Source organism: Amblyraja radiata, chromosome 22 (assembly GCF_010909765.2).
Source record: "Amblyraja radiata isolate CabotCenter1 chromosome 22, sAmbRad1.1.pri, whole genome shotgun sequence".
Classification (NCBI taxonomy): domain Eukaryota; kingdom Metazoa; phylum Chordata; class Chondrichthyes; order Rajiformes; family Rajidae; genus Amblyraja; species Amblyraja radiata.
This window is the reverse complement of record NC_045977.1, coordinates 38,476,572-38,489,699: the sequence shown is the minus strand read 5'-3', so window position 1 is coordinate 38,489,699 and position 13,128 is coordinate 38,476,572. Positions and strand designations below refer to the sequence as shown.

The window sequence follows — 13,128 nt, the reverse complement described above, 5'->3', positions numbered from 1 at the left end:
AGGGGACGCTGTCCTGTGCACGGCTCTTCATCTCTTTATTTTTTATTTTAGTTAGTTAAGTGTTTTGTTTGGAGGTCTAGACTTTTTAATGTGGGGGGTGGGGGGGGGGGGAAGGGGGAAACTACCTTTCAGGGTCCCTACCTGGTCGGAGAGGCAGCTTTTCTCCGGGCTGCAGCTTCGACCCGTCCTCGCGGCCTACCAGCGGGCCTGGAGCGGCGTTTCCTGTCGGGGACCGCCCAGAACCTCGGCTTCGGCGGCGGCACAGCGCTGGAGCGCTATCACGGAGCAGAGCGGGCGATGCCTTGCCCGGGTCGCCGCGGTGGAACTCCGGTGAGCTGAAGATCGCCGAGGAAAACATCGCGGAGCTGCGGGACTGTGGAGCGACCAGCTGCGGGCGGCGGCGCTGAACTTTACACCGGGAGCCTGGGATCTCTAGATGAGATCGCCAGTTGTGGAGCTCCAACTGGCGCGGCCTTGTTGGCTTTGGAAGCCGCGGCCTCCAGTACGGAAGCGGCCATTCCAGGGTTCCCAAGCTGCTGAGAGGACTCTCCCGACGCCGGAGCAACATCACCCGGCGAGAACGGCCTGGAACATCGGGCCTCCGTAGAGGCAACTGTGGAGGCCTTAATAGGCCCGACTATGGGTGAACTGGGGTTGGGGACTGGACTTTGTGCCTCCCCTCATAATGGGAACCATTGTGGGGGGATGTTCTTTATGTTTAAAACTCTTATTAATGTTATGTCTGTATTCCTTCTTTATGTGCTGCAAAATGGCAAGAAGCATTTCACTTCACTACACCGAGGTGTATGTGAATGTGACCAATAAAATACCTTTGATACTTTGATACCTTTGATTTGAATTCATTCCAAACATCTCTGCCTATAGACAATAGGTGCAGGAGTAGGCCATTCGGTCCTTCGGGCCAGCCATTCAGACTGGATAGACTCGGCTTGTACTCGCTAGAATTTAGAAAATTGAGGGGGGATCTTATAGAAACTTACAAAATTCTTAAGGGGTTGGACAGGCTAGATGCAGGAAGATTGTTCCCAATGTTGGGAAAGTCCAGAACAAGGGGTCACAGTTTAAGGATAAGGGGGAAATCTTTTAGGACCGAGATGAGGAAAACATTTTTCACACAGAGAGTGGTGAATCTCTGGAATTCTCTGCCACAGAAGGTAGTTGAGGCCAGTTCATTGGCTATATTTAAGAGGGAGTTGGATGTGGCCCTTGTTGCTAAAGGGATCAGGGGGTATGGAGAGAAGGCAGGTACAGGATACTGAGTTGGATGATCAGCCATGATCATATTGAATGGCGGTGCAGGCTCGAAGGGCCGAATGGCCTACTCCTGCACCTATTTTCTATGTTTCTATGTTTCAATGTGATCATGGCTGATCATCCATAATCAGTACCCCGTTCCTGCCTTCTCCCCATATCCCCTGACTCCGCTATCTTTAAGAGCCCTATCTAGCTCTCTCTTGAACGTATCCAAAGAACCAGCCTCCACCGCCCTCTGAGGCAGAGAATGCCACAGACTCACAACTCTCTGTGTGAAAAAGTGTTTCCTCATCTCCGTTCTAAATGGCTTACCCCTTATTCTTAACCTGTGGCCCCTGGTTCTGGACTGCCCTTCTAATTCAAATACACTTATCAACCTTTTATGTTTCCTGTTGCTCGACTATGGTGGGCAGGAATATGGCATGTTTACTGTTATGGGTCTGGAGTATAAGAGTCAGGAAGTCACGTTGTAGCTCTATAAATCTTTGGTTAGGCCACGTTTGGAGTATTGCGTTCAGTTCTGGTTGCCCTATGACAGGAAGGATGTGAGGCTTTGAAGTAGGTGACGGAAGGCTTATCAGAATGCTGGACAGTTTGGAAGGCAGAGGTTGGGCTAACTTAGATAGACACAAAATGCTGGAGTAACTCAACGGGACAGGCAGCATCTCCGGAGAGAAGGAATGGGTGACGTTTCGGGACTCAATAGACAATAAGTGCAGGAGTAGGCCATTCGGCCCTTCGAGCCAGCACCGCCATTCAATGTGATCATGGTTGATCATCCCCAATCAATACCCCGTTCCTGCCTTTCCCCCATATCCCCTGACTCCGCTATCTTTAAGCACCCTATCCAGCTGTCTCTTGAAATTATCCAGAGAACCTGCCTCCACCGCCCTCTGAGGCAGAGAATTCCACAGACTCACAACTCTCTGTGAGAAAAAGTGTTTCTTCTCTCCTGTCCCGCTGAGTTACTCCAGCACTTTGTGTCTACCTTGGATTTAAACCAGCAACTGCAGCTCTTTGCTACACATTATGGACTAACTTGGATTGCTTTCTCCAAAGCATTTGAGGTTGATGGAAGACCTTATAGAAGTACATCACAGTATGAAAGGCATTTACAACACAAGTGGACAGACAGAACCTTTTGACCAGGGAGGAATGTTAAAGAGTAGAAGGCATTGTTTTCTGGTCAGAGGAGATATGTGGGGAAAGTTTTTGTTTTGTACAGAGTGGTGGGTGTCTGGAACATGCTGCCAGGGATGGCGATCAACATAAATACAATGGTGATATTATTAGATAGACACATGGATATGCAGGAAGTAGAGGGATATGGATCACATGTTGCAGAGGAGATTAGTTTATTTTAGCATGATGTTGGGGATAGGTATTGTGGGCCAAAGGGCCTGTTGCTGTGATGTTCTGTGTGCCCACAGCTAACATTCAGAGCCAGGATGGACTCCTGTAGCCTCAAGATACCAAAGTCATGGAAGCTCTTTCTGCAGAGAAAATTCAGAAATTTCCACTCTCTACACACTAAGGGCAGTTTACAGAGGTCAATTAACCTATAAACAGGCACATCTTCGCAATGTGGGAAGAAACTGGAGCATCCTCAGAAAACCCACCAGTAAGCAGAGGCGTGTAGGAAGGAACTGCAGATGCTGGTTTACACCGAAGATAAGACACAAAAAGCTGAAGTAACTCAGCGGGTCAGCAGCTCTGGCGAAAAGGAATAGGCGACGGTTCAGGTTGAGACCCTTCTTCAGACTGAAGACCCTCGACCCGAAACATCACCTATTCCTTTTCTCCAGAGATGCTATCTGACCTGCTGAATTACTCCAGCTTGCTTACCTTAAATACAAATGTCATTGTTTTCCTGAATTTGAAAAACGATTGAATTATTACATTTGAGGAAAACAATACTAAACCCATATTAAAAAATAAGGGGGGGGGGGGGGGGGGGGGGGGGAACCAAAAACATGGGTTCGTGAAATGACAATGAAAGCTAATCTGATCGTGAATATTGAATCGTGAAGGCATATTCATAAACGGGAGACTGGATTTTATTTTATTTTTTGCAGAAACGCAATGAAATGTTGTATATTAATGCTGATTTCATGCAGACCCGAAACAGGCAGCAACAAAATACTTCATTTAAGAGCTCAAATAACACATCTGGTTTTGTTCGCTATTGACGGGCGAGAGATCGCGTCGGTTTTCCTCCCCCCTCCCCTTTTGCACGGCTGAAAGGGGTTTGTAAATGAGCATCGCTTAGTAAAAAAAAAAAGGGGGGGGGGAGCAGTTTAATTCAAAGGGCAGGAGATGCGGGAGCGCCCCTTTGTATCTCAGCCTCCACGACTTGTACCCAAAGCACAAGCACAGTCCCTTTGTTGCGTGGCATGCCAAATGTGTTACATGGCACCTCTTTAAAATGAAACCAATTAGCTGGACGGATTTCAGCATGCAGTTTATTTACCAAGGCGGAACCCATTGAGATTTTGTTTTAAACTCGTTTTCCGGACCGCGTTACAAATACCGTTAACGGGATGCGTTTCAGCATCAAGGTTTTGTAATGCATGCGGAGAGAATGTGTGCATTAAAGAATTCTGCAGGCGTTGCCACCGGGGATATGCTCAGACGGTTTGCGTTTTGGAAGCCCTTTTATTCCACGCCCACCCTCAAAAACGGTGGTGGGGGGGGGGGGGGGGGTTGGGGCGCTGGCAAGTACATTTTGGGATTGTTCGCTGCTCAATGCAGGGACAAAGCAATCGTGGGCAGCTGCAAAGAGACCTCGTTTAATAGCCCCCTCCCTCCCCTCCCTTATATATTATGCTGGGGGGATGAAACTGTTGCGTGCAAGCCTTCTGCACACTTACAACAAGTTATCATAACACACATTGCATACAATAGGATCTTGTTTTACTCGGGGAGGTCTTGTAAATCAACAAGATGGTGTCGAGGCAACTGACCTTTCCCAACAACCCCAAAAAGATCTGCATTGGAAAGAAACATAGGAGCCATATTGCTGAAGCTCTTCCAACTGAGCAATACAACCACAGGCAATGTGGACATCTGGAATTCTTGATATCTTGGGGGAAGGAAACACATTTCGTCGATGGTGATGATATATTAAACTTTTAAAAAAATACTGGAGTCACTCAGCTGGTCAGGCAGCATCTCTGGAGTACTGATAGGTGATGTTTTGGGTTGGGGTTCTTGTGGGGGGGGGGGGCGGAGAAGAGGTGGGGTACGAGAAAACCTGGCAATGATAGGGAACAGACACAAAATGCTGGAGTGACTCAGTGGGTCATGCAGCATCTCTGGAGAAAAAAGGTGGGTGACGTTGTAGCTCGGGACAGTTCTCCAGAGTAGGTGGAGGGGGGGAGGGGGGGGGGGAGAGAAAGAACACCTCAATAAAATTAGCTAGGCGAATTTCAGCATGCAGTTAGTTGCTTAGTAGGGCGGGACCTGTTGAGATTTAACAGGCTTCATTTCAGTATCAAATTTATTAAAATGCATTTAAAAAAACGGTATGCACTGTATAGCGGCGCGGGGAGAAAACACACTCTCCCACCATCAATGCATCATAAGTGGATCATATATTGGAGGCACAAGGAACTGAGTGATGCTGGTTCACAACAAAATAGACGCAAAGTGTTGGAGTAACTAACTCGCTCTCTGAGTTACTCCAGCACTGTTTTTTTTTTTAAACACATGGATCGTATATTCTCGGTTTAGGAGGCTCCTCCGTAGACTGGAGAAGGGATTGTGGGAATCATCCACCCAGTCAGTCCTGGCATTAACCCATATCTTTAAAGATTAAAGACAGACACAAAATGCTGGAGTAACTCTGTGGGACAGGCAGCATCTCTGTTGAGAATGAATGAATGAATGGGTTCGAGACCCTTCTTCAGACTGAGGCATTTTGTGTCTGTCTTCAGTGTGAACCAGCATCTGCAGTTTCTTCTCACTACTCATTTTAGTCACGTGTCATGGAAACGTAGAAAATAGGTGCAGGGGGAGGCCATTCGGCCGTTCGAGCCTGCACCACCATTCATTGTGATCATGGCTGATGTGGCGTTGTGTTGCAGTGAATTAGAACTACTTTGATAATGTTTTATAACTGCCAATAGCCGGCCACTAGCAAAATGTGGAAAAATATGATTGGAAGGAACTGCAGATGCTGGTTTAAACAGAGGAATTGCTGGAGTCACTTCAGCAGGACAGGCAGCATCTCTGGAGAGAAGGAATGGGTCGAGACCCTTCTTCAAAATGCTTTTTCACACACAGAGTTGTGAGTCTGTGGAATTCTCTGCCTATTTCTCACCTATTGTCTTAAAAGTATGATTATTGTCTCTTCTTTGGCATATTGAAATTTTGATCACATCAACGCTAAGATGGATGTGTTTAAGAATGAACTGCAGATGCTGGAAAATCGAACGTAGACAAAAGTATTGGAGAAACTCAGCGGGTGCAGCAGCATCTATGGAGCGAAGGAAATGGGCAACTCAGCGGGTGCAGCAGCATCTATGGAGCGAAGGAAATAGGAAACGTTGCCTATTTCCTTCAGGGTTTCGGCCCGAAACGTTGCCTATTTCCTTCGCTCCTTTGATGCTGCTGCACCCGCTGAGTTTCTCCAGCACTTTAAGGATACAAATGACATTTATTATCACATACACCAATTGGTGTAGTGAAATTTGACTTGCCATTGCAGCACACAGATAAAGATAAGACCCACCATTTACCAGTAAACATAAAAACATTCCCCCCCCCCCCCCACACACAATGGTTCCTGGTGGGTGGGGGTGGGGATGGGGGTGCGGGGGGGGGAGGGAGGGAGAGGCAGCAAAAGTCCAGTCTACCAACGACAGTCAACCCAACCAGATGCAACTAAATTTAAAGTAGCTCTTTCTTCCCAATAACCCTCTCTGGCTTAAGCCCTCCCTTCACCTCCCTCCAGTTTAAATTCCATTTGGAATATTTTGGAGGACCGAGAAACCAAGAACCAAGACAAGGTGGATTTCTTCTACGATATACAATATTGAATTTTGTTTTTACCTTGGCGGATGGAGACGTTTCTGCCATTGGCAGCCATGAGGACCACCTGTGGGTAGCTCTGCTCCAGCACGAAGAGCTCGTCCTTGTTCACCTTGGTGCTCTTGCCGGACTTCATGGTGCCGGTGGGGCCGGAGGGAGCCAGGTACTTGCCTTCGCTGTCCCGGAAGGCCACCTTGCCGGACCTGAACTCCAGGGTGTAGCCGGTGGCCGGCTCGGGCCTGTCCACCAGTTGCCCGTCGCTGCGGAGCAGGCGGTTGTCGCTGGTCTGCACGCTGTATTTCTGGTCTTGGAAGACCAAGGTGATGAGCGAGTCCAGCCCCCAGGGACAGTCCCGGTCGATGGCGATCTCGTCCTTGGGGCTGCTGAGGTGAGCGTACCTCTTCCTGGTCACGCTGAAGATGTTGGCCTGAGGGTGCATGGCGATGTGGAGGCTCCACTTCTCGGCCGCAGAGATGGTCTGGGCGAAGCACAGGATGCGGTCCTCGGTGCCGCCGAAGTAGCGACGGTGGGGCTCGGACTGGAGTGACCAGCGGCCATCGTCGTGGGCTACGATGAGGAAGCGGCAGTCATCCGCCGGCTCCTCGCTGTCGCACGACACCTTGCCGTCCTTGTCAGCCGCCAGGTACCTCCCGAGGTGGCTCTTGAGGAAGACGGCGCTGGTTTCCTCGCCCTTCTGCTCCAGGGTCCAGATCTGCTTCTTCTTCATGGTGCTGGCCGAAGCGTTGATCTTGAAGCCGAAAGCCTCGGCCGTCAGATACTTCTTGCCGCAGTTGATGAGGCCGAACTGGATCTGCAAGCGGTGGCTGTTGTCGTTGGACGGCATGATGATGGTGAGGGGAACAACGAGATGTTGAGTGGAGAAGGTCTGGGCGGCCCCGGGGACACTTTCGTTTCAGCCTCTTGAGATGTTTATGTGGCGGTATGTGCTCGGTCCGCCTGCCTGCCTTTGTTCGTCTGCAGACCCCCCGCTCCAAGCAACACCACGATGGAATGGGGACGTGATGCGACCTCCACCGCCAGGGCTGGCGTTGCCGCCTCCACCGCTCTTATACCGCGCCTGACGTAGAGCGGGCGGGCGGCGCCAGTGCTACAGACCGCCCAGTCTCTGCTCCTACCTAGATCTTCATTCATCCCTTCATCCAAGTCAAGTTTACTCGTCACATACACATACGAGGAGCTCGGTGACCCGCGGGACTGCCTTACCGGTGGGGTATCGCCTCAGCGCAGAGGGAGAAGAGGAGGGAATAGACAGCTACCCTAAGATTTTTGCCTCCACCACAGTGAGGAGGTGCCTGGTGAACTCACTGTGGTGGATGTTAATTTGTGTTTATTGTATGTTTTGTTGTTTATTATTACATGTATGGCTGCAGGGAACGACATTTCGTTCAGACCGAAAGGTCTGAATGACAAATAAAGGATCTAAGTCTAAGTCTAAGAGGTGTGCAGTGAAATGAAAAGTGGCAATGCTCGCGAATTGTACAAAAAAAACTACAAACAGGATGGAACAGAATCACACATTCTATTCATATATTTGTGGGAGGGAGGGAAGGAAAAAAAAGGGAAAAAACAGCAATTTTAAAAAGACACCACACAACAGTAAAGTGGTCCATCCACACACTCTCTCCCCTCCCCCACCCGCACCACCAGTAGCCGCAGGCCACGCTGTCTGTACCTGTCGAAGGCAGAACACCAGCGACAACCATAGCCCTTCCGCCCGTCTCCTCCCTGCCCGCCAAGATGCCCCAATTTGAGGTGAGTATAAGTGGGAAAGGCTGGAGGTGAGAGTGACGCACTAGGGTGACATAAGCAGACAAAAGCTGTCAGAGAAGGCAAGAAAAGGAGCGAAAAGTAAACAAGACAATAGACAATAGGTGCAGGAGTAGGCCATTCGGCCCTTCGAGCCAGTACCGCCATGCAATGTGATCATGGCTGATCGTCCCAATCAGTACCCCGTTCCTGCCTTCTCCCCATATCCTCCGACTCCGCTATTTTGAAGAGCCCTATCTAGCTCTCTCTTGAAAGCATCCAGAGAACCTGCCTCCACCTGAGGCAGAGAATTCCACAGACTCGCCACTCTCTGTGAGAAAAAGTGTTTCCTCGTCTCCGTTCTAAATGGCTTACTCCATATTCTTAAACTGTGGCCCCTGGTTCTGGACTCCCCCAACATCGGGAACATGTTTCCTGCCTCTAGCGTGTCAATTCCTTAACAATCTTATATGTTTCAATGAGATACCCTCTCATCCTTCTAAACTCCAGAGTGTACAAGCCCAGCTGCTCCATTCTCTCAGCATATGACAGTCTCGCCATCCCAGGAATTAACCTTGTAGAGGGAGTCAGAGGGAGGCATGTAGATGGAAGAGAAGGGGGGGGGGGGGGGGAGGGAGATTCTCAGCCTGTGTAACTGGCAACATCCGACGTATTTCTGGATAGCTGTTACAATGGTATTAAAGGTTCAATTAATTGATGGGTGGGATTAATTTCCCCCCTTTTCTCTCTGCACACCATTTATCTTTCCATGTCGTATGTTTTGGCTTTTTCTTTTGGATAATTCTCCACCATAGGCCTGTCCATATTAACGGTAGGGGAAAAACACAAAGTTCTGGAGTAACTCAATGGGTCAGGCAGTGTCTTCAGTCCAAAGGGCCTCGACCCGAAACATCACTGGATGTTTTCAAGAGAGATTTAGCTCTAAGAGCGAAGGGAATCAAGGGATATGGAGAAAAGGCAGGAACTGTGTACTGATTTTGGATGATCAGCCACGATCATATTGAATGGTGGTGCTGGCTCGAAGGGCCGAATGGCCTACTCCTGCACCTATTTTCTATGTTTCTATGTTTCCACATCCACATTCTTCAGAGATGCTGCCTGACCCGCTGAGATATAATCATAGAGTGATAGTGTGGAAACAGGCCCTTCGGCCCAAATTGCCCAAACCAGCCAACATGTCCCACCTGCCCACGTTTATCTCATATCCCTTTAAACCTGTCCGATCAATGTACCTGTCTGTTTCTTAAATGTTGGGGTAGTCTCTGCCTCAACTACCAGCTTGTTCCAGACACCCACCACCCTTTGTGTGAAAAAGGTACCCCTCTTATTCCTATTAAATCTTTTCACCTTGAACCTATGCCTTCTTGTCATCGATTTATCTACTCTGGGCAAGAGACTCTGTGCATCTACCTGATCTATTCCTCTCATGGTTTTATACACCTCTATGAGATCACCCCTCATTCTCTTGCACACCATGGAATAGAGACTCAGTCTACTCAATCACTCCCTATAGCTCAGACCCCCTAGTCCTGGCAACATCCTTGTAGAATGTGAAGAAGGGCCTCGACCCGAAACATCGCCCATTCCTTCTCTCCAGAGATGCTGCCTGCCACACTGAGTTACTCCAGCTTTTTGTATCTATCTTCGGTTTAAACCAGCATCTGCAGTTCCATCTTACACATCATTGTAAATCTTCTCTGTACCCTTTCCAGCTTGACAACATATTTCCTATAACATGGTACCTGAACACAATACTCTGAATGCGGCCTCACCAACGTCTTATACTACTGCAACTTGACCTCCCAACTTCTAAGATAGACACAAATAGCTGGAGTAACTCAGCAGAACAGGCGGCAACTTCTATACTCAATACTGTGACTAATGAAGGCCAACAAACCCAAAGCCTTTTTGACCACCATATCTACCTGCGACTCCACCTTCAAGGTACTATGCACCTGCACTCCTAGATCCGTCTACTCTACAACACAGAGCCCTACCATTCACTGTGTGGGTCCTGCCCATGGTAGACTTCCCAAAATACAACATCTCACATTTCTCTGTATTAAATTATCAACCTCAGGGGTGGGAGATTGCAACCTTCACGTGGTCCGCCCTGTTTCGACGAATGCAATCAACCTGGCGTGCACAATCAAATAAGATCAAATGGAACAAGTTGTCCGACAACTTTAGGCTGTGCACGCCATACGCAAGAAGAAGAGAACCATTCCTCAGCCCACCTGGCCAATCGATCCAGATCCTGCTGCAATTTTTCACAACCACTTTCTGCAAAACCACCCACTTTTGTATAATCTGCAAACTCCAGCACTTTGTGATTCTATCCCTGAATTCATGGCAGGTCAGGACTGGTTAATGTCACCTTTACAGATGAACATTAATGTAAGACAGACACAAAATGCTGTCGGAACTCAGCAGGTCAGGCAGCGCCTCTGGAGAGAAGGAATGGGTGATGTTTCGGGTCGAGACCCTTCGTTAGACTGATTAATTAAATGTAACATTGAGATTACTTCTAAACTCTTTCCCTTCCTTGCAGTTTGTTGCCAATCCACTTGCCTCATGCTTCCAAAAAGCTGGGTAAGAAACTTCTGTTTTTTCTTTGCCGGTATGTGGGGAAGATGAGGGGGAGCAGTATTTTATTGTCACATGTCCCAGATAGAGCAATGGAATTCTTATTTGCAGCAGCACAACAGAATATCTAAACACATAACTCTGTAAACAATATAATAAACAAGATATTGATTTTTTTCCTTGCTTATTATATTGTTTACAGAATAATAAGTTTACATATGTCACATATGTTTCCATATGTCACGTAGATACATAGAGAATAGGTGCAGGAGTAGGGCATTTGGCCCTTCGAGCCAGCATCGCCATTCAATGTGATCATGCCCCATTCCTACCTTTTCCCCATATCCCTTGATTCCACTAGTCCTAGGAGTTCTATCTAACTCTTTTGAATGCATCCAATGAATCCGCCTCCACTGCCTTTTGAGGCAGAGAATTCCACAAATTCACAACTCTCTGTTCAGAAATCATTTTTCCCCATCTCAGTTCTAAATGGCCCACCCCTTATTCTTAAACGTGTGACTCCTGGTTCTAACATGTTTCTTGCATCTAGCGTGTCCAATCCCTTAATAATTTTATATGTTTCTATAAGATCCCCGTCATCCTTCTAAATTCCAGTGAATACAAGCCCAGTCGCTCTATTCTTTCATCATATGACAGTCCCACCTTCCCGGAAATTAACCTGGTGAACCTACGCTGCACTCCCTCAATAGCAAGAATGTCCATCCTAAAATGAGGATCCTCATCTATTACTTTTCTTCAGAGATGCTGTCTGACCTGCTGAGTTACTCCAGCTTTTTGTGTCTATCTTCTACACACACACACACACACACACACACACACACACACACACACACACACACACACACACACACACACACACACACACACACACACACACACACACACACACACACACACACACACACACACACACACACACACACATAAACAAATAATAATAGTGCAAAAAGACAAAACCAATGTCCCACAGTCCATGTAGTTAAGAGTATATTTGGAGGTTGTAGTGTTTAATAGCCTGATGGCTGTAGGGAAGAAGCTGTTCCTGAACCTGGACGTTACAGTTTTCAGGCCCCTGTACCTTCTTCCCGATGGCAGGGGTGGAGTGAGAGCGTGGCCAGCCAGGGTGGTGTGGGTCTCTGATGATGCTGGGCTGTGTCACTTCTCGATATCACTACACCCCCACACCAGCACACTTCCAGGTGCCACCACGTAATGGTAACCATGGTGAATAAGCCACCTGCTTGCACGGCAGCAGTTATAGCTATGCCGCTAGCCTCTGATTCTAACCATCTAAGTCTGTACAGAGTTTGTACGTTCTCCCCGTGACCGCGTGTTTCCCCGCGTGCTCCAGTTTCCTCCCACACCCCAAAGACGTACAGGTTTGTCGGTGAATTTGGCTTTGGTAAAAAAAAGATTGTAAATTGTCCCTGGTGTTGTATGCAGCATAGTTCTAGTGTACGGGGTGATGGCTGGTCGGTGCGGACTCGGTGGGCCGAAGGGCCTGTTTCGCACTGTATCTCTAAACTAAACTAAATTAAACCAGCATTATTGCACTGGCAAAGTATAGCACTTGCAGTATCTGTGTCCTCAGGTCTGCATCTCTGCCATGCTCCTGGTGGGAGCACCTGAATCAGAAGACTATGGGTTAAATTGAAACATGATCAGTCTAAGCTAACACTGCAGTGCAGTACTGAGAGGCACTGTTCCAGACAAAGCTGTCTTTCAGATCAGACTAAAAGACTGCATTGTCAATAACCCATTTGCTCTGTTGGGTGAATGTGAAAGAATCCGTGGCATTATTTTGATGAAGGGCATTGGAGTTATCGTGGCGGCCTGGCCAAAATTTATCTCTCCTTCAACATCACTGAAAATCCAATCTATATCCCAGTCTGTATCTCTCCTGACACAGTCTGAAGAAGGGTCTCGGCCCGAAACGTCACCCGTTCCTTCTCTCCAGAGATGCTGCCCGTCCCGCTGAGTTACTCCAGTGTGGAATATTATGAGCTATATATATATATATATATATATATATATATATATGTGTGTGTGTGTGTGTGTGTGTGTGTGTGTGTGTGTGTGTGTGTGTGTGTGTGTGTGTGTGTGTGTGTGTGTGTGTGTGTCTGTGTGTGTATATATATATATATATATATGCATACACACACACACATACATATATATATGAGTGTGTGTGCGTGTGTATATATATATATGTATATACACGCACACATATATAATAGGCTGTATATTTATATTTTACATATATATATAATGTCGTACAGCATAGAAACAGGGCCTTCGGCCCACCTTGCCCACACCGACCAATATCTCCCATCTACACTAGTTCCAATTGCCTGCATTTGGCCCAAATCCCGCTAAACCTGCCCTATCCATGTACCTGTCCAAATGTTTTTCAGAAGCTGCGATAGT

At 47.7% G+C, this 13,128-nt stretch overlaps 1 protein-coding gene across 1 annotated transcript in view; it reads right to left on the bottom strand.

Moving 5' to 3' along the window:
- The window catches only part of fscn1 (fascin actin-bundling protein 1), a 36,822-nt gene extending 29,448 nt beyond the window's left edge, over positions 1-7,374 (bottom strand). The window contains exon 1 of the mRNA XM_033041103.1: positions 6,328-7,374. Within this exon, the coding sequence (XP_032896994.1) occupies positions 6,328-7,150 (823 nt within the window). The 5' untranslated portion in view covers positions 7,151-7,374. The remainder of the gene's footprint in view (positions 1-6,327) is intronic.
- Between the last annotated feature and the right edge of the window lie 5,754 nt (positions 7,375-13,128).